At 36.9% G+C, this 22,833-nt stretch overlaps 1 protein-coding gene across 2 annotated transcripts in view; it reads left to right on the forward strand.

The window, feature by feature from the left end:
• Positions 1-22,833, forward strand: part of REL (REL proto-oncogene, NF-kB subunit) — a 45,510-nt gene that overhangs the window by 6,900 nt on the left and 15,777 nt on the right. For both annotated transcript variants that reach the window (XM_082643317.1, XM_082643318.1), the window contains exons 2-4: positions 3,632-3,774; positions 6,148-6,296; positions 11,156-11,247. In XM_082643317.1, coding sequence (XP_082499443.1) covers positions 3,632-3,774; positions 6,148-6,296; positions 11,156-11,247 — 384 coding nt within the window. The remainder of the gene's footprint in view (positions 1-3,631; positions 3,775-6,147; positions 6,297-11,155; positions 11,248-22,833) is intronic.

The following is a 22,833-nucleotide window of genomic DNA, read 5'->3' on the forward strand; positions in this document are numbered from 1 at the left end:
TATTACAGTAAACTCTGGTTGTTAGACTTTTTACCAATAAAGAGCTTCTACAATAGAAAGAATAAAGTTCAAGGTTTTTTTTAAGTACTTGATGTTATATGATAACTAATATTTGTCATTTTTAGAATTTAAAAATCTTTTAAAAATGTTTTATTTAATCTTTCAACAACTGCTTTTCTGTTCTCTTGTCTACAGACTTTTTTCTTAAACACACTTTCTAGTTTAAGGAGGTGTTGTATAACCAATGAAATATTTGAGTGCTCACTTTAAGCCTAGCACTTTTATTCACACTCCTCCCTCAGAAGTTAGCCACTTACCATTAGTGATGTCATTCTATATCAACTTCCCACTAAGACACCTTTAAATAAGCAGTGGGCAGGGATTTATTGGACCTTTAGTTCAACCACAAAGATGATTTAAGATATTACTTAAAAAATACTGTTGAGTATTTTGAACTTCATTTTCAGAGGAAAATGTACTTTCTTTTAAATACTCCTACAAGGATATATAAGGTTGTGAAATTTTTGGTCTTTTTTTATTAGAGTATAATTCACTTACAATGTTGTGTTAGTTTCTCTTGTACAGCAAAGTGAATCATATATATATATATACACATATATATATATACATATACATACAAATATATATCCACTCTTTTTTAGATTCTTTTCTCATATAAGTCATTACAGAGTATTGAGTAGAGTTCCCTGTGCTATACAGTAGGTTCTTTTTTTGTGGCTGCACTGGGTCTTTGTTGCTGCGCACAGGCTTTCTCTAGTTGGGGCGAGCGGGGGCTACTCTTCTTGCAGTGCACGGGCTTCTCATTGCAGTGGCTTCTCTTGTTGCAGAACATGGGCTCTAGGCGTGAGGGCTTCAGTAGTTGCAGCACGCGGGCTCAGTAGTTGCGGCACATGGGCCCCAGAGGGCGCGGGCTTCAGTAGTTGTGACGCGTGGGCTCAGTAGTTGCGGCACACAGGCTCTAGAGCACAGGCTCAGTAGTTGCCCCGCAGCATGTGGGATCTTCCCAGACCAGGGATCGAACCTGTGTCCCCTGCATTGGCAGGTGGATTCTTAACCACTGGACCACCAGAGAAGTCCTATAGAGTAGGTTCTTATTTGTTATCTATTTCATATATAGTAGTGTGTATATGTCAATCCCAATCTCCCAGTTTATCCCTCCCAAGGATGCAAAATTGAAATACTCATCTGCATGCGTTACATTTTTCAGTAAAATTGAAATAAGTATTATTAACTTGATTAGGTTAAAGTCAGTTTTCCCTGGCTCTTTGTCTTTTGAATAAACAAATAGGTAGTAAATTCAAGCACAAGGAGTCTAAACCAAACAGAATAAAATTAAAGATACCAGTAATGCTTTACTTAGTAACACAAAGTAGAAAATATGGAGCCATCAATGATTCTTTACTTAATCTTAACCCTAATGTTCATTCAGTCACCAAGTACTGTCAATTTTATCTTTTAAATAATCCTTCATTCCTATTATCACTACCAAGTTTCAGAAATACTCTCATCATTGCCCACATTACTGTAACAGCCTCTAAACTGATCACCTTGCTTTCTCTTTTCTTTTTAATCTGTTCACTGCCACCAGAATTCTTACTCTAAAATGTCAATCAGATCATGTGATTTCCCCTGCATAAAACCTTTCATTGATTCCCTGTCACTCAAATCTCCAAATGTACTCTGGCTTTGGTTCTCTTTCTGAGGGTGGAAGTGTACTTCATTTCCATTGGGGCTGTATTGTGATACTTTAGCTCTTTTTTTCTGTGCCTCCACCTTTGGACACACTCTTCCGTTTCTCTAGAATGCCTGCGTTTCTCCCTTCCCCCTCCCCACCCTTTTGCTTCAGTACCTCTTTTTTTCCTTTGACAAAGTTAGGCTTTCCTGACTCTTTTGCTCTTATTACAATTTTATGTAGAATTTTGTTAGCATAAACAAAATTTTGTTCCTTCCTCTATAGTCTAATAATTTGTGTTGTTTGCCTCACTATTCTGTAAGATCCTTGAAAGAAGCAGTTGTATATATACTGTCATGGTATCACTATAAATCATTGTTTTCAAGAAAGCATTCAAAATAATAATAGACCATTTACTGAATATTTGTTATATGCCTGACACTTGGTAAGAACCTAACACGTTATCTCTAATACTCACAACAACCCTATGTGGTAGGTGCTATTGTTATTATCTCCATTCTATAGAGTAGGAAACTTAAGAGATATGATATTTCCAGGGTCTTCAATGTTAAGATGTGGCTGAGTAGTACTCAAAAGGCCTCTTCCCCATACTGCACTGATAATACCCACTGTGTTACCCTTTCTGAAGATTTGCTTGCATCGTAACAGAGGATAAGCCTTTTTGTCAAATAAATGGATATCTTAATTGTGGGAATTTAGAAATCACTAAAGTGATTGAGGGAGGGTTTTTTGGGGGGTTTTGGTTTTTGACTTGGGGTTTTTTTTTAGTGGAAGACATCTTTATACCCCTGAAATAATGATATGTTGCTAGGTACCCTACTTGTAAGCACACTTGAGTGTCTTTATTAAACTGTCACTTCCATGATTTGGATAATAAGAGGGGGCAAAAGTGCATATGGTTTAGACAGCTTTATTGACATATAACTAATGTACAATAAATTGCACATGTTTAAAGTATGCAATTTTACAACTTTTGACATATTTATACAATTTTCAGATCATCACCAGATCATCATCAGTAATTAACATGTCTGTCATTCCCCAAAGTTCCCCATCCACTTCACACCCCTATGCTTAGGCAACCAGTGATCTGCTTTCTATCATTATAGATTAGTTTACATATTCTAGAGTTTTATATAAATGGAATCATAACAGTATGTGCACTTTTGATCTGGCTTCTTTCACTCAGCATATTTATTTTGAGATTCATCCATGTTGTTCTGTGTATCAGTATTGATTCTAAAGGTATATATTTTGAATTACATTTGTTATAGAAAGTAAATAATTATTTTCTTTTCCTCTGTTGTGTCTTATACTTTAGGTGGGACTGACTGAAAAATTCTTTTGAGCGTAAAGTCCCTTCTGGAACTTGTTTTGCTGTACTATGTATAAATCCTTTAAGATTCCAATGGAGATATAAAAAACTTAACATTTCCTTCTACAAGGATTTAAATACATTTTCATTTTCAATGAACAGTCTTTTAGTCCACTGTTAAGTCTAATGTAAAATCAAGCAAAGTCACTTTTGGAATATAATATTGTACTTCTGAAGACTATCTTCTTGACCCTTTTGGGAGAATTTTGGGGGAAAACCCTTCTGCTTGGTCTCATGTAAGTGGGTATCTCTGAAGTGGTTATCACAGAACTTCACTCTGGCATTAGTTATAGATATTAAACAATAAAGTGCTAACCAGTAAATATGATTTGAATGACTTGTGTTTACACTGTACGGGAGCTCAATTTGAATGAGAGAGAAGAGTGTCTTTACCACCCAATCTTTGATAATTACATTTCAACCTTGTTATTTAATATTGAGAGGGAAAATTTTTTAGTCTACTGTTTTATAAAAAACAAAATGGTCAAAATCCATTATCATTTCTATTGTAATCTCACTCTCCCCCCTTTTAAAATTTTCAGGTGGTTATAACCCATGTATAGAGATAATTGAACAACCCAGGCAGAGGGGAATGCGTTTTAGATACAAATGTGAAGGGCGATCAGCAGGCAGCATTCCAGGGGAGCACAGCACAGACAACAACCGAACGTACCCATCTATCCAGGTAATAGACCATTCTCCTGTGTGTGTCTGTCTCTTAGTTGCTTCATATTTTAGCTACAGCAACTATGTTAAAGACCCAGCTTCTTCACAGTGATCTCCACCAGCTTTTCTTCCTTTTTTTTCTCTTTAATTGATCTATACTGCATAGAATTCTAGGGACATTTCTTAAGTACAGCATGGATTCTTCATCCCTGTGGATAGTTATACATTGTGTGTTAATCTAAGTAGAGTGATTCCCAGTGCTTAGTATACATTGGCAGCTTTTGGATGATGATCCCTTTCATGGAACAAAAAGCTAATGAGGAAAAAGCATTCTCTCCTTCCAGAGGTGATCAGAATTGTTCTGTAGATTGAAAACATGCATTTGGGAATTCAATTAGAATTCTTCCTGCAGTCACTTGGTTAATCTAGAGTCTGGGTAAAAAGAGAACATTTTTGTCTTTTTTCCCCCTTACCTTTATTGCCTATCCCTGATACTCTGGGTTGCCTTGACTGATTTGAAATATTGTCACTTTTTAAATATAGTTTTTTCATATTAGCATAAATTTTGAAAGCAGTTTGACTTTGGTAATATACTATAATTATAAACTATACTATATTTGTATTTTATATTTATATACATTTCCTTCAGTTTTTAATGATTTTTTTTAATTCTTTAAATGCCAATTTAAAACCTTAATGGCAGAGTGGATTTTTGAAAAGTGTTATTCAATGTTTCATCAGCAGATCTGAATTCACTATTTTATAACTAGATTATTTACAGAGTTTATTGAACTTAAAGGAAATGCTAAGTTATATAACAAGCCAATGGCAAAATTACATATTGAATTACAAATTCCAATCTTCTATCACATTTTTTTTGTTAGCAATATGGATTTGAGTTAGATCTAAGTCTTTTTATATAATGTTAAAATGGGAGAGGTGCTAAGAAAAGGTAAATAAGAAAACAGTAATCTTCTATTCCTTTAAGAGCGAATTTTAACTCTTCTCCATAATTCAGCTTATTCTATACATTCTCTTTAATATTTCTAAGATCTATATCCTTACCATTCCAGTATGTTCTAAACAACTTTGCAGCTTGAGTTCTACATTAGCCTACCTTATGCTTTTTTTTTTCTTTTTCTTTTTTTTTGGGCTGCACCACACGGCTTGCAGGATCTTAGTTCCCCAACCAGGGATCAAACCTGTGCTCCTGCAATGGAAGCACGGAATCCTAACCACTGGACCGCCAGGGAATTCCCAACCTTACACATTTAAGTTGTTACCTTCTCTTTTATTTAGAAAAGCAATAAATACTTTCTGGTTACTGTTCAAATTAAGTTTAAATTCAAAATTATGGATTTTAATGCCCTTTTACCTGTGAAACCACCTATTCTTACTTAACTGTCTTGCCATTTGTGCTTGCAAATTTGCTAGCTTCCAACCTAAACATTAGCTCATCCCCACATGCTTCCTTCCTCTCCCATGTTTAACTCTTCTTTCTCAGTGTTCTGTGTGAAAACTTAATTTTGCAAAACTCAACTTGATTTATTGCCTCTCATACAGTGAACACTTGCAGTATGCTTACTGATTAACAAATATTTTTGTAAAATGAAATGTAATGTATTAAGTAAAATGATCATATTTGTGTGCTATCATTTCCATTATGGCTTAAATATATACTTTTTTGTTTTTTGGCTGCGTTGGGTCTTTGTTGCCACGTGTGGGCTTTCTCTAGTTGCGGCGAGTGGGGGCTACTCTTCGTTGCGGTGCGTGGGCGTCTTATTGCCGTGGCTTCTCTTGTGGAGCACAGGCTCTAGGTGCACCGGCTTCAGTAGTTGCAGCATGCGGGCTCAGTAGTTGTATCTTGCGGGCTGTAGAGCATAGGCTCAGTAGTTGTGGCACATGGGCTTAGTTGCTCCGTGGCATGTGGAATCTTCCCGGACCAGGGCTCCAACCCATGTCCCCTGCATTGTCAGGCGGATTCTTAGCCACTGTGCCACCAGGGAAGCCCTAAATATATACTTTGAAGGGATGTTTATGGTATGACAATGAATATAAGAGCATGGCATTCAGTGACTCAACATCTTAGAATTTCCTCATGCTCTGTGATAATATTTTGGTGTAATTTTACTTGTTTTCAAAGGAAAGTAAGCAAAAATCAGATGATACGACCAATTGAATTAGGGCACAAAATAATATGCCAAGGAACTGAGAGGTAAAATTCTTCTCTACTGGTATTCTCTGTAAAGTTTCATCAAAACTGCAGTTGCCAGTCAGTTGGACTTTATTTATCCAGTGCTAACTGTATTATATAAATTGAACTCTCATTTTGTAGATCAGTTCTTAATGAGACGTATTTATGGATCATATATTTTATTTCCCCCCTTTTCAGATTATGAACTACTATGGAAAAGGAAAAGTGAGAATTACATTAGTAACAAAGAATGACCCATATAAACCTCATCCTCATGATTTAGTAGGAAAAGACTGCAGAGATGGCTACTATGAAGCAGAATTTGGACAAGAACGCAGACCTTTGTTGTAAGTACACAGTCACAGACATTTTTAGGAATAGGATAAGCATAGAATGAATGCTCTTGATTCCTATCCATGTACCTCTGTTATTTTTTAGCAGAATAAACTAATTCCTCACTGTACTTCTATTTACTATAGTATACATTTACATTTTCTTATCATTTGCATTGGAACTACCCTTTCATTCTTTATTAGTAGACACAGTCCATGATGGTAGCAGGAATACTTCTTTATTGTAACTAAAAGTAAACAAACTTATTTTATGCTGCGATTTTCTTTCTTAGTTTGAGCAACTTACGAAAGATTTTCTTTGATAAATTTTTACTCTCTTTTCATTGATAGTTAACTTAAAAATTGCCAGATGTGAGAAAATCAACTGGAAAACTGGAATTATTATCTGAAAAGGGCAGTTATAAAATTAACATACAACAACAGCTCTAAAATTTTTAAAAAGTATGTAATACTTTGTGTTTGAGGCTGCTGGATGGATCCATTCATCCTATTGGTGAGACTGTAAATAAATATAATCTTTCTGGTAGGCACTTTAACAACTACATAGCAAAAGCCTGAAAAATATGAATGTCTCTTGAACTAGTAATTCTATTTCTAGGAATTTATCCTGAGGAAATAATTTCTAATTAAGCATGTTCAGAAACTTAGCTATAACGATGTTCATTGAAGCTTTGTTTGTGATGGCAAAAAGTTAGAAGCAGTCCAGAGAATAAACAAAGGGGGATTAGTTAAATAAACTGGTATATCCATGCAGTGTACTCCTATGTAGCCTTAAAAATAACCTTGCAAATATGTCTTTGTATAGAATGATATTCCCAATATTTAGATAAATAAAATAGGGCTTTAAAACAATGTGTGATAAATAATTTTTTTAATTTTCATTTTATATTGGAGTATCGTTGATTAACAATGTTGTTTTAGTTTCAGGTGTATGTGATAAATAATTTTTTCAAAAGTAAATGTGTACATATACATAGTAGTATAAACACTAAGGTATTGATAGTAGTTGTCTCTGGGTGGGAAGAATTGTGGGGTTTTATGTTCTTTTAACTGGTGTTTATTTTATAATTCATTTTTTGTAACGAACATGTGTTGCCTTTGAGGAAAAATGAAACCAATTGCAACAGGAAAAGATTAGTAGCCTCCTTAAATACTAGCAGTAACCATTTAGAAAGTGTACTTTTAAAATATTCCTCTTTCAGTAACAACACAAAACACAAACTATCTAGTTATACAAACTTGGCAAGAAGTATTTCCTGTTTACATTATTTGACCTCCCAATAGCATTTTACATTGTAGATTACTCCTTTATTGGAACATTATTATTCCTTGATTTCTGATTTAGTAAGAACAAACTTTCCTGTTTTACTTCTTACTTCTCTGGCTGTTCTTTCTCAGTCCTAGTTACAGGCAGTTAAATTTTTGGACTACCTTTATTATGTCCGGTGATGCCCATTAATGCCTGTTAGGGCTGTCCTACCTTTCCCCTCACTCCAAGATCCTGTTAAGGATCATACATTATTAGGTGTCATGCTTATTTAGTCTCCTTTAATTTAGAACAGTTTCTTGGCCTTTGTTGGTCTTTCATGACATTAACATTTTTGAAGAGTTTAGGTTGTTTTGAAGAATGTTGTTCAATGTGGATTAGTCTGAATGGTTGCTCATGATTATGTCCATGTTACCATGAATAATAATTTCATGTTAACATGAAATATTTTGGATGAGAAATCTACAGAGGTGATGCTGTATTGTTCTCAAAATAATGTTTTAGGAGACGCAATATTAGTTTTTTCCCATTGGTGATATTAATTGGCATTCTATTGTAAAGAAAAACTTTTCCATCTTCCCCTACCTCAGTTGAAAAAATACCACTATAGACTCATGGGTTCTTTTATTCAGTGTGTTATAATTGAATGCTAGTCTATTACTAGCATTATTATTTTGACTTTCAAATTGACCCAGTCTTGACCAATGCAAGCCCCTTCAGACTGTTTCCTGTGTCCTTTTGACATGTCCCCATCTTTCTTCGAGCACTTCTTTACTTTCTGACACAATGAAGTGTTCAAGACTTACTTGTACTTTTCTTGCCCAAGCCTTGAAATCTTCAGTTTTTTCTAAGGATCCCTGGTTTCTTTCAGTAGGGAATGGTAATAAGGGTGATTGCCTTTTTGACATATTCTCTTAAATAGCTCAAAAGCACCTCAAATAGAATATGCCCCAAACCATGATCTTACCCTGATCATATATACCTCTTTCCTCTCAAAATTGGTCTTCCAGTGTACCCTGTTTTACTAGTTGCTATAAAAGCCCCAAACATAGGTGTCATCCTTGACACCTCCTCACAGAGGTGCACATGTTGAATTCACTAACAGGTACCTCCTAAATAGGTCTTGAATCTATCCACTTCTCTCCATGACTCCATCACCAACATACTAATTGATCAACTGTCTCCCATCATAGGTTCCCGTGACATAATGTGTATCTCCTTTATAAAACTTGTCATGATTTCAGTTTAGCATCTTGGTGTGTGATTACTTCATATCTGTTTCACTAGAAAAAAAGTTTCAGCAAACTTTTTCTGTAAAGGACCAGATAGTAAATATTTTAGGCTTTGCAGGCCCTGTGGTCTCTGCTGTACCTGATCAACTCTGCTGTTGTGGCATGAAAGTACCTGTAGATAATATGCCAACAAATAAGTTTGTTCGAGTAAAACTTTATTTATAAGAACAGGTGGGGGGCCTCCCTGGTGGCGCAGTGGTTGAGAGTCCGCCTGCCGATGCAGGGGATACGGGTTCGTGCCCCGGTCTGGGAGGATCCCATATACCGCGGAGCGGCTGGGCCCGTGAGCCATGGCCGCTGGGCCTGCGCATCCGGAGCCTGTGCTCCGCAACGGGAGAGGCCACAACAGTGAGAGGCCCGCATACCGCAAAAAAAAAAAAAAAAAAAAAAAAAAAAGAACAGGTGGGGGCCTCCCTGGTGGCGCAGTGGTTGAGAGTCCGCCTGCCGATGCAGGGGATACGGGTTCGTGCCCCGGTCCGGAAGGATCCCATATGCCGCGGAGCAGCTGGGCCCGTGAGCCATGGCCACTGAGCCTGCGCGTCCGGAGCCTGTGCTCCGCAACGGGAGAGGCCACAGCAGTGAGAGGCCCGCGTACCGCAAAAAAAAAAAAAAAAAAAAAAAAAAAAAGAACAGGTGGTGGGCCAGATTTAGTCCGTGGGCTATAGTTTGCCAACCCCTGCTCTAGACTGTAAGCTCCATGAGAGGAGGGATTGTATACTCCCATTACTTACCAGAGTTTTTGGTACGTAGTAGGAACCCCAGAACTTATTGAATGACTATGAATGAATGAGTAATTGATCCAGATAATCTCTGTGATCCTTGGTTTCCTCATGTCAGAATTTCAGTGTGTGAATAGGAGTCAAATATGATTATTCAGATGAAACTGTCAAGTAGTGTATAAATATATAAAAACAAAGAGTTCTTTAAAATCTTTTGTCAAAGAAAAAGTGAGAACCAACCTAAGAATCTTTCAGAGAAGTGGAATACTTTTGAGGAAGACAATCATGATTTCAGGGTTTCAAGAAAGGATTACAAGTTCAAGGTTTACTTTTTAATTATTGGAGGCAGAAGAAGGAAATGTTAAAGATATTTTAGGTGCTAACAAAATCACAGGTGTGGTGAATGTGAAGAGCATGAACAATAAGACAACAGCGCATGGAGGGGGCAAACAAGGCAAGCGACCTCCTGGTGCAAAGGGCCATTTCAAGTTTGAACAAATAGTAATGTTAGTATAACCAAGTTTTGCTTCCTTATTCACACCCACCCAACTTTAATGATGTCATGGTTTTTCCATGTGGGAACAAGTATGACTGGTGGTGGTAGGGGAGTTCCCCCCACCATCATCTGTACTACACATATGCAAATTAGTAATATTTGTAGCAGTTGAGAAATTTTCCATAAATGACGTTTTGAAACTTTTGTTAAATATTATTGTTAGTATTAAATATCTTTCTAATGAAAAAAATATGTAGTTTGATGCTTTCTTATGATGAATGATTATTATAACTTCATATGATAAGGCACAAAACATATTTCACTGCTGCTGGCAGTGAAGTCATTTGAAGTCAAAAACCAGATGTCTGTGGAGTGGAGAGGCTGAGGTGTAAGAGGATTAACAGGCACTGTAGCAAACTGCAGAGCCCTGTATAAATGGGGCTGCAGGTGCTTAGCTCCAGCCAGGTGTTTCTGTGCCAATCTACTGTTGCCAGACCTTTAAAATGTTCAAGAGAAGCCAGAAATCCAGAATGTTTATATGCAGTTACCTGGTTTTTAAATGTTGGTAGTCTATGCACATTTTTTTAAAATGTAGTCAACACTTTTATGAGCTCAGCAAAACTATACCTGTAGGTGTCAGCCTGTGGGCATCTTTTTACAACTTTTGCTTTACATTATTAAATGTACAGATTTTATTGATTTGATTATGAATTCGTTTGGGAGGTGAATTTTAGCTTTTTGGTGTTGCTTTCCTCTTAATCTTTGTCTACTTTGGTATATTTGATGCAGGAATATTAGTAAGATCTAACCATAAAATACTGTATGTAAAAGTGGTAAAGTATACGCTGCTTTTCTTTTAACAGTTCTCTTAGAAATATAGCCCCATTTTTTTATCCTCACATCTTTATCATAGCAATTGGAAATGTACTTCATGCTTTTAATATATCCATCTGACATTATGATGACCTTTCAGTGCTGGATATATGCTTGATTTTTGCAGTATTCTTTAATAAAACCTCATTTATGTGTCCTTGTATTCAGCTATAAGGAAATTTGAAAGTTCTTTGTTTTCCTTCTAGTTTTCAAAATTTGGGTATTCGATGTGTAAAAAAAAAAGAAGTAAAAGAAGCTATTATTTCAAGAATAAGGGCAGGAATCAATCCTTTCAATGGTAAGTATGTTTGATTTAATTATTTCTATTATTTGGATATTGACTTATTGTGATAAATGATTTCTATTTGTATCTTCAACCTGTGCTTTAAAAGCTGTCTTAAGTTCTGTGTTAACTTATATACTTGTCTTATACCTGTAAATGAGGATTGAAGTATATTTAAAGTGCTTCAGTGTTGAAAAAAAAAATCTTATTCACACAAGGCTTTCTACTATCAGTGAAGAGTGTCATTGTTTTCCATAAGAAAACCCTCTCAAAAATATTCTGATTCTTTTGGAATGTGGCCTTCCTTTTGCCACTCCAGTAGACAATATATACTCCCCTCTCTGAATATTGAATAGGCACTGTGGTTATAAGGTATTGGAGTGCATTTAACTCAAAGGCATATTCAACAGTGAAACTTAAATTAATCCCAATGTGGAAGTAGTATAGAAATAGTAGAGGCTATACAAAATATTTTCATAGTATATTTGTGTGTACGGCTAGATATTTACTGTTTAGTGGATTTTGTTGGGGATGGCACTGTCTGGTGTAGCACCTGGTAATGGTGCCACAATTGCTACAGGATAGGTGAGGGCTATATTTCTTGAATAGAAAAATGACTACCAAGCTGACATCCTACACTACAGTGGTCTCCATTGTAAAGTCATCTGCAGCCACTTAAATATGCATAATTCAGGTATTGAACAACTATAAGATTTTCAGGGCTTCCCTGGTGGCGCAGTGGTTGAGAGTCCGCCTGCCGATGCAGAGGGCACGGGTTCGTGCCCCGGTCTGGGAGGATCCCACGTGCCGCGGAGCGGCTGGGCCCGTGGGCCGTGGCCGCTGAGCCTGCGCGTCCGGAGCCTGTGCTCCGCAACGGGAGAGGCCGCAGCAGTGAGAGGCCCGCGTACCACAAAAAAAAAAAAAAAAAAAGATTTTCAAAGAATAGATTTCTTTGTCATATTTAAGATATCCTTATATTGTTAGTTTGTGTTTTTTGTGGATGTTTAAAAATAATTTCAGGGATATGATGATAATTTAAAGAATATGCTCATAGACAAGTAGTGTTTTTATGAATTACAAGGTCTGCATCTCTTTTCTCTAGGTCTTTATTTTTCATACTATTTAGTATAACGCAAAAAGCAAAAGTCCCCTTCTTTCTCTTCAGTATTACTCACTGTAAGAGACTACTGTTAAATTTGATGTAAATTTTTCTAGAATTTTCTTTATACATGTGTCATGTATATATATACACACACATGTATTTTTTATACAGATGGAGTCATGTTACACTTCCTAATCTACTGCTTCATACTTTTCACTCAGGAATATATCTTAAACATCTTTCCATATTAGTACTTATAAATCTAGTTTACTTTTTAGCAGTATTCTGTGGTTTGGGTAGGCTTTAATTTGTTCATCTAGTCATCTATTAATAAACATTTAAGTTATTTTCAATTTACTAAAAAAACTCCATTGAATATAGACTTTGAACTCGTGTGATTTTTTTTTTTTAATAAATAAATTTATTTATTTATTTTTGGCTGTGTTGGGTCTTCGTTGCTGCGTGCGGGCTTTCTCTAGTTGCGGTGTGTGGGCTTCTCATTGTGGTGGCTTCTCTCGTTGTGGAGCATGGGCTCTAGGCACGCGGGCTTCAGTAGTAGTGGCATGCAGGCTCAGTAGTTGTGGTGCATGGTCTTAGTTACTTAGTTGCTCTGCGGCATGTGGGATCTTCCCGGACCAGGGCTCAAACCTATGTCCCCTGCATTGGCAGGTGGATTCTTAACCACTGGGCCACCAGGGAAGTCCCTCTTGTGTGATTTTTTTTCCTTAAATATTTTCTATGCCTTCATTTCCTTATTTATCAAGTGGAGATAATAATAGTACCTACTTCATAGGTTGTTATAAGAATTAAATGAAGTAAAATATGTAAAGCACTTATTATGTACTAGGAACTATTCTAAGTGCTGTATGAGTATATGTTATTAATATCATGCCTTGTTCTGGATTGGTAAAAACAAAAATCAGAAAACCCCCCAAACTTCCACAGATGGCCCATCTGCCTTTTGACTCCTGCATTTTCCTTTTTTTTTTTTTTTTAATTGCATCCATCGTAGGGGTGTACAGTTCAGTGAATTTTTTTTTTTTTAATATGGCCATTTCTTTTATTTATTTATTTATTTATTTATTTATTTTTGGCTGTGTTGGGTCTTCGTTTCTGTGCGAGGGCTTTCTCTAGTTACGGCGAGCAGGGGCCACTCTTCATCGCAGTGCGCAGGCCTCTCACTGTCGCGGCCTCTCTTGTTGCGGAGCAAGGCTCCAGACGCGCAGGCTCAGTAGTTGTGGCGCACAGGCCCAGTTGCTCCGCGGCATGTGGGATCTTCCCAGACCAGGGCTCGAACCCGTGTCCCCTGCATTGGCAGGCAGATTCTCAACCACCGCGCCACCAGGGAAGCCCTGCATTTTCCTTTTCAATGCCCTTTCCACTGGAGTCAGGAGATCTGGATTTGAATTCCAGCACTGCCACTTGTACATGCTACGTGACTTGGAAAAGTTAAGTAACCAAAGCTTTGGTTATCTCTTCTGTAAAGCAGTGTTGTAATAATTAAATAAAATAGTGTACATAAAGTACTTAACACTTACTCCTTGACATACAAATAATACTTAATAAGTGGTAGCTATTATTTATAATCTCCTTGTTTTATACTGCATTATCCCTGTTTCATACTATGCCTAGACTTGATGACCACTTTAATTTAAAAGTTGGCCTTTTACTTTAGCAATAAATCAAAATTTTAAATGAGCATATTCTTGACACAGAAATTTTCCACTTTTGAAAATTATCCTAAGGAAATAATACCTGGTGGAGCTTGGATTTGAAAACAGGTAGCCTGGCTCTCGGGCACATTGCTTTATCTCAACTATGCTTGTTGTATTAACTGTTGTATTAACTCCCCGCCCCCCCATTAGAATAATCTTAGAACAGTGCTTTAGCATATTATTGTGATTAAAAAGTTGCAATGGCTCCTTAAATAGTTTAAAAACGAAATGGCCCTAAATTGGAAATCTTCCACATGTAGCTCCAACATATCTTTCCTACCTTCTTGTCCACTGCTCCTCTTCATGAACCATTCTCTATTCCAGAAAAACTGCTTTGTTCATCTACCCTGACCATCTCTCAGTCGTCTCTGTTCTTCTCACTACCATTGTAGGAATGTAAGCTTACATCAGTTTTTAGCCTGGACCGTTATTGATAGCCTCTAAACTTGTGTTCCTGCCTCTATTCTAGATCACCCTCCAAGCAGTTTATACACTCTACATCCAAAAAGATTCTTCTGAAACCAATATGAATCAGTTCAGAACTCTGCTTCAATGACTCCACGTCATCTTCACCAGTGACTCTCAATTTGAATGTGCATAGGAATCCCTTAGGAATCCCTTAGTACTTGCTAAAAATGTAGAATCCAGGCCACATTTTCCCTAATTTGATAGGTCTGATGTGGGGCCTTGGGCTCTGCATTTTAAGAAGCCTCTAGATCCATGTTTCTTAACTGCAACTCACAGTAGGAAATAGATTTTATTTCTCTACTCAATACATACACATTCACACGTACACACATAGATAAAAACAATATTCTTACTACATGCAGTATACTCTCTAATCCATTCCTTTCCATTTGATTTTTTTTTAAAGAAAATGGATGTCCAACCCAGTAAATTAATTTTATGACCAATGGGTCCTAAACTCTTAGTACATGCAGTGTGCTTTCTATTCTATTCAATTCCATTTCTTTTTCTTTTTTTTTTTAAGACAATGCTTAATGAACCCACTAAATTAATTTTATGACCATTGGGTCTCAAACTACAATTTGAAAATCTCTGCCCTAGATGATTCTAATGCAAGTGATCCATGGACCACACTTTGAGAAACTCTGATATACTTGCTAGATTCAGTTTCTCAAGCATGGCATTTAAAGCCCTTCATAATCTGATCCTTGTTTTCCATTCCAGCGTCATTTCTACCTGTCATCCTCTGCCTCAATTTCCTGTCTGTCCTTCCCCTCGCACTGAGTGCACGCATGCCATCTGAACTTTTGGCCATTCTGAATTACTTGTCATGTTAGAAGAGCCATATTTTTTCTTGCTACTATGTTCTTATACGTGCAGTTCCTAGCATGAAATGCCTTAATCTACATGGTGAATTCTTTCTGCTCATCCCTCAAGTTTAAGGGACACTTCTTTCAAGCTATCTGTGACCTTCTCAGAGCAAAGTATTCTGCTTTCCCAAAGTGCTGTACATATTCTAATATGGTTTGCTATAAATTTATTTACATGTTTCTCCCTCACTAAATCGTGAGACTCTGAAAGGTAGGGACTCTCTTCTGTGTATCTCTGGCACCTAGACCAGTGTCAGATACATGGCAGAGGCTTAATTAAAATTTGTTGACAGAATAAATGAACAAATGAATGAACATGCCTTGTTTGTACTTGTCTACCAAAAATATTCAAATTGCTTTCCTTACCTGAAATGCCCTGAAAGCCTTTTCAGTTCTCTCTGAAGAACTGAAATCATATCCTCTTAATTATACCATTCACGCAGCAATTGATCATGGAAAGCTTTGTGACAACTATTAGGTCATTTAATTGAAGCAGATGAATTTCATGCTTATTGTGGACAGAGTCTCTGATGGAACTTATTTATATTTCACTTTGGCACCTAAACAATGTATTTGTATTACTGTTATATTAGATATCTATCTTCACAGCTAAGTACCTTCAGGTAATGTGTTTTCTACCTGTATACAGTAGGTTACCCAACTTAACTACTTATGCATTCATTCCTTTGACAGATTTTTACCTTATGTAATCCTTATGGTCCTAGGTTGTTTTAGGTGCTTAGGATAAGTCAGTGAACAGAACAGACAGAAATTCCTCCCTTTGAATAAGGTATATTCTAGTGGAGAGAGATCAACAGTTAACAATCAACTTCACTAAACAGGTATATAATTCATTAGACAACTAAAAGTGCTAAGGGAAAAAAGCAGCAGTGTAAGGAGCCAGGAACCTGTAGTTAGGGGGATGGGTTATAAATTTAAGCAGAATGGTTAGAGTAGGCCTTGTTCTCTATTCCTGTTTTTTTTTTTTTTTTTTTTTGGCTGAGTTGGGTCTTCATTGCTGCACGTGGGCTTTCTCTAGTTGCAGCGAGCGGGGGCTACTCTTCGTTGCAGTGCGTGGGCTTCTTATTGCGGAACACAGGCTCTAGGTGCATGGGCTTCAGTATTTGAGGCATGCAGGCTCAGTAGTTGTGGCTCACGGGCTTAGTTGCTCCGCGGCGTGTGGGATCTTCCCTGACCAGGGATCGAACCCATGCCCCCTGAATTGGCAGATGGATTCTCAACCACTGCGCCACCAGGGAAGCCCTTCTAGGATGGGTTTTTTGGTTTGTTTTTTTTTTTTGGCTGTGTTGGGTCTTTTGTTGCTGTGTACAGGCTTTCTCTAGTTGTGGTGAGTGGGGGCTACTCTTCGTTGCGGTGCGCGGGTTTCTCATTGTGGTGTCTTCTCTTGTTGCGGAGCACGGGCTCTAGGCGCGTGGGCTTTAGTAGTTGTGTCACGTGGCTCAATAGTTGTGGCTAGCGGGCTCTAGAGAGCAGGCTCAGTAGTTGTGGCACACGGGCTTAGTTGCTCCGCGGCATGTGGGATCTTCCCGGACCAGGGCTCGAACCCATGTCCCCTGCAATGGCAGGCAGATTCTTAACCACTGTGCCACCAGGAAAGTCCCTCGTTCTCTATTCTGAAATGGTTTTCATAATAGAAATAATTATTCTGCGTTTTATTGTTTTCCTAGAATATTGAAATAAAAACCTAAAATATGCATTTCTAATATTAAGCAAAACATAATATCTAATCCCCCTGAAAAAACTCAAAACCCTAAAAACTGATTAAAATAGTCTGAACTCAGCTATAGACCTTTCTTGGTTGTTTATTCTATGCTATTTTCAGGATATACTGGTAAATTCTACCACTTACGTAGGAATTTGTCAGAGCTGAACTGACACTTTTTTATAGATGTATCACTTAACACAGGAAAATTCTACTGGTAAAGATAACAAGATACTAGCCAACTTTGTGTTATATCTTTATGATATATAGAAACAATGGAATTGGAAACGTTTAGCAGAATAGGGTCTACAAATTCTGGTCTATAGACTATCTCATTATGAGAGTCTGTTCCCTAAAGATCAAATATGTGAAAATACAAAGACTATTAAAAATTATTTTTACTTTGCATGTATCTAGGATGTTTTAAGGCAAGTCCTTATCTTTCTTGCCATTAGTTCTTTAAAACAGGAACTGTATCTTGCAGATAGGGACATGTAACAGTCAAGTATTATTAAACTTGAGGCTTCATGTAAAATACCTGTTGAAATTACCTAATATGTGCTGAAGTCTAAATTGTGTGAGGAATTTATTTAAGGGCTCCATTATCAAATTTTAACAGTGTCCATTTAGCTGGCACCAAAAAAATGTCAGTTAGACTTCATAGGAGACTCTTACTGCAAAAGCAGGGAAATAAAAATTTAATTGTCATTTTCTAGCTATGTATTTAATGACATGTAAGGAATTCTAATATTCAGTGATTAAAATCCATAAGATTTTTACCATAAAGTATTTGCAATTCTGTTTTATTAGTCACTTTACTTTTTTTCCATGTACAGAGGACATTGAGTTGTTGTGAGAGCACAAAGGCTGTTTTGCAGTTGAGTTTGGGGGGATTCTTTTATTTTGGTAGTCTGAAAGGGAATACAGTTTAAAAAGACAGGTAGTCTCTTAACAGATTCTTGTCTCTGAAAGTCTGGTTTAATACAAGAAAATAAGAGCCTTTCCTCACCACTTAAAGCCCAAACAGCAAGAAGAAAAAAAGCTCTTGTGTAGTTCATTATCCTTCATTGCAGTCATTTTAGAAAGCCTTCTTTATTACCCTGTGCAGAACTTGGGGCAGTTCTTTTATGCCTTCAGTACTCCTTGAGCATACTCCCATTATAACACTTTTCATGTTACATTATGTAATTTTAGTTTATGCATCTGTTTCTCATCCAGACACTAATCTCACTAAGGGCAGGCACTGTCTTTTCATATCTCTATCTAGCATTTGTTTTAGCACATAATAGAAGCCCAATAAATATGTTGAAAGAATGAGTAATTAATGATAGACTGCTATGACCATTTACCTTTTGCCTGGCACACAAGCGCTTAAATGTTAGCTTTTATTATAACTATACATTTTAAGTAACAAATTAAAAGAATTATAACTAAACTTTGTTATTTTTTCCCTTAAATAAGACATAGCTCTTAAAATTGTTAATCTATATACTGTACATTTTTGCCCTGTTAATTACTTTTTAAATTTTAGTAATATTTAGCAATAATTAAAATTTTAGAAAAGTCACATCTCTAGAGCTAGTAGGTGTTATAATTGATTTAAAAAATTTAATCCCTACTTTGAAAACAAGTAAATCATGATCATATCTTTTTGATAAAAATGAAATTCTTATTGCATATACGCTGCTCTTAGGACTAAGGAGTGACATTTATTGCTAAAGATAGATTAAGGAGAATAATTATTACCTTGTATGTATCTTTTTGATCAAGTATAAATGGAAATTTTAAACTAGTTTAAGAGAAATTTAAGAGAATTTGCTTGGTCTCGTGCTTTCTTTTGCTAGATTTTGCAACTATCATTTTTCACATTGCAGAATTTTTAAAATAAGACATTCTGTATCATGCTATATATTTAAAAGCCTACTGCAAGCATTATCTAAGTGGAGGAAACATCCGAAGCATTCACTTTAAAGTTAGGAATGAGGAAAGGATGTGCACTCTTGCCACTTCTGTTCCACATTGTACTGGAGATTGTAGCCAGTGCACAGAGCTGATCAAAAATGAAGAAATAAAACTGTAATTAGGGCTTTCCTGGTGGCGCAGTGGTTGAGGGTCCGCCTGCCGATGCAGGGGACACGGGTTCGTGCCCCGGTCAGGAAGTTCCGACATGCCGTGGAGCGGCTGGGCCCGTGAGCCACAGCCGCTGAGCCTGTGCGTCCGGAGCCTGTGCTCCGCATCGGGAGAGGCCACAACAGTGAGAGGGCTGTGTACCGCAAAAAAAAAAAACCTGTAATTATTGGAAGCTGTTATTTACAGTGAACACTCAAAAGGATATACAGATTATTAATATAATGTTTAAAAGGGTGAATGCATGTACAATTAACATACAAAATTCAGTTACATTTCTATACATCAGCAGCAAATAATTAAAGAAAATATTGTCAGAAAATATAAAATACCTAGCAACAACTCTTAAGAAATGATGATCAAGATTTCTTTAGAGAAAATTATAAAATTTTATTATGAGATAATAGAGAACACCTAAATAGATGGAGAGGTATATCATGTTCTTTAATATCAATATTATAAACATTGCATTTTTTCCCAAATTGACATACTGGTTCAGTGAAATTCCAAACAACTCCCAACAAGATTTTTCACTAAATGTGATAAGATGATTCTGAACAGGAAGAGGAGGATAATTCATAGAGGAGTAATAGCAATGAAAAACTGACCTTATCAGATATTAGGGTTTATTATGAAGAAATACTTATGAGATATTAGGGTTTATTATGAATAAGTACTAATTAAGTAATATTGGGGTAACAATAGACAAATTGACCAGTGGAGTAAAATTGAGAGCCCAGAAACAGACTTAAGAAAATATGAAACTTTAGTAAATGACAGTGGTGGCATGTTAGATCAAGAGAGAGGGAGGAAATATTTGATAAGCAAAGCTGGAAAAAATGATTATTTAAGTTGGATTCCCTACCTCTTGCCATATATAAAAATCAGCTTTCAAATGGATTAAAGACTTTAATGTAAATCAGCACTTCAAAAACTCTTAGTATAAAATATTGGTAAATAGATTTTAGTCCTTGGCTTATATAGAAAGACAAGTGTTTTCTATAAAACAGTTGATAAATTTGATGGTGCTTAAAATTTCAGTTTACTGTATTTTTCAGTTCTAGAATTTTGGTTCCTTTTCCAATAGTTTCAAGTACTCTACTAAACTCCCAATATTGTCTTTAACTCCTTACATATATTAAGTGTAGTTATTTTAAATCATGTATCTGAAAACTTCATTATTTGGAACCTTTGTGGTCTGTTTCTATAGTCTGTTGTTTTTCTTTTCTTTAAGAAAAATTACTTTGTCTCTTCTTATGCCTGCTTATTTAAAATAGAATACCAGTCATCCTATATGCAAAGTTGTTTAGGTCTAGGGTGTTTTCTCCCTTCAGAAGACTTTCTTGTGGTGGGTGGCTAGTCACACTAGCAGTCCCAGATCATCTAAAATTAGTGAATGATTTAGGTGAGGTCTGGTATCTCTGCATCCAGTTCACCCTTACTCCTAGGGTATAGCTCCTCCAGAGCCCCAACCAAAGCACTGGGCATTTATCAGATTCTCCATCCTTAGCAGACCCTGAACTCCTTTATTTTTTGCCTGTAGTCTATTGAGAGTTCAACTCGATTTCTCATCCTCTTAGCTACCTCTTACAAAATTGGCAAGCTGTATCTGGAAAAAAGAGTCCTCTTATTCTGAACTTACCTCTCTGGGTTTTTGTGATATTGTGATTTATAATAAATATATCTTCATTCCCATTCCTGGTTTATTAACGAGTTTATTTTTCTTTCATGTGCTATTTTAAAAGATTGTAAATAAACTTTTCTTGAGGTCTCATTTATATACGGTAGGATCCACCCAGATATATGTAACACCACCACAATCAAGATAAGGAATATTTCTACTACCGCCACTATTACTACAAAATTTCCTTGTCCACTTACCGGTCAATTCCCTCTCCCATCTCTGGCTCCAGTCAGCTATTAATTTGCTTTCTGTTGCCATCAGTTAATCTTTTCTAGAATTTTCATATAAATGGGTCATGTGGTATATATTTTATATCTAGTTCCTTTTGCTCACATAATGTTTTCGAGATGTATACATGTTTGTATATATATCCATAGTTCTTTTTTATTGTATAGCTGTCACAGTTTATCCATTCACATAGGTTTGTTTTTAAACTTGTCAATTTATTTTTGTGTTTATTGATTACTCATCTTTGGAATTGGGAAACATTAATGTCTTCAACTCTAAATTTATAATGCTATAAAAAATTATTTTGAAGAGGTAGATCTCTCATTGCCTACCTAATTGTGCCAGGAGAGTATGCTGCTGTGGTACAGGTGTTTGTATCATAACATTTGACCTTTTAGTTGTACAAATATGTTTTTGTAGCCTCTTTGAAATGCTAGGCTTAAGATTGCTGATAATGGAATAATTTTTTTTTTTTTTTTAGGTACGTGGGCCTCTCACTGTTGTGGCCTCTCCCGTTGCAGAGCACAGGCTCCGGACGCGCAGGCTCAGCGGCCATGGCTCACGGGCCCAGCTGCTCTGCAGCATGCGGGATCTTCCCGGACCGGGGCACGAACCCCTATCCCCTGCATCGGCAGGCGGACTCTCAACCACTGCGCTACCAGGGAAGCCCTGGAATAATTTTTAATGTTGTGATAGCTACTGAGTATAGTTTAAAATAAAAACAGTCAAAAGTACATTTGGAGGGCTTCCTTAGTGGTGCAGTGGTTGAGAGTCTGCCTACCAATGCAGGGGACACGGGTTCATGCCCCGGTCTGGGAAGATCCCACATGCTGCGCAGCGGCTTGGCCTGTGAGCCATGGCCGCTGAGCCTGCGCGTCCGGAGCCTGTGCTCTGCAACGGGAGAGGCCACAACAGTGAGAGGCCCACGTACCGCAAAAAAAAAGTACATTTGGAGGTTCCTTAAAAAACTAAAAAATAGAACTACCATATGACCCAACAATCCCATTACTGGGCATATACCCTGAGAAAACCATAATTCAAAAAGAGTCATGTACCAAAATGTTAAGTATGGAAACACAAAAGACCCCGAATAGCCAAAGTATTCTTGAGAACGAAAAACGGAGCTGGAGGAATCAGGCTCCCTGACTTCAGACTATACTACAAAGCTACAGTAATCAAGACAGTATGGTACTGGCACGAAAACAGAAATATAGATCAATGGAACAGGATAGAAAGCCCAGAGATAAACCCATGCACATATGGTCACCTTATCTTTGATAAAGGAGGCAGGAATGTACAGTGGAGAAATGACAGCCTCTTCAATAAATGGTGCTTGGAAAACTGGACAGGTACATGTAAAAGTATGAGATTAGAACACTCCCTAATTGTGACCGCCTGGAGGGGTGGGATGGGGAGGGTGGGAGGGAGGGAGATGCATGAGGGAAGGGATGTGGGAACAGATGTATGTGTATGACTGATTCACTTTGTTATAAAGCAGAAACTAATAAAAAAATTAAAAAAAAAAAAAAAAGAACACTCCCTAACACCATACACAAAAATAAGCTCAAGATGGATTAAAGACCTAAACATAAGGCCAGAAACTATCAAACTCTTAGAGGAAAACATAGGCAGAACACTATGACATAAATCACAGCAAGATCCTTTTTGACCCACCTCCTAGAGAA

This window comes from Mesoplodon mirus (genome assembly GCF_964341445.2).
Source record: "Mesoplodon mirus genome assembly, chromosome: 14".
Taxonomy (NCBI): domain Eukaryota; kingdom Metazoa; phylum Chordata; class Mammalia; order Artiodactyla; family Ziphiidae; genus Mesoplodon; species Mesoplodon mirus.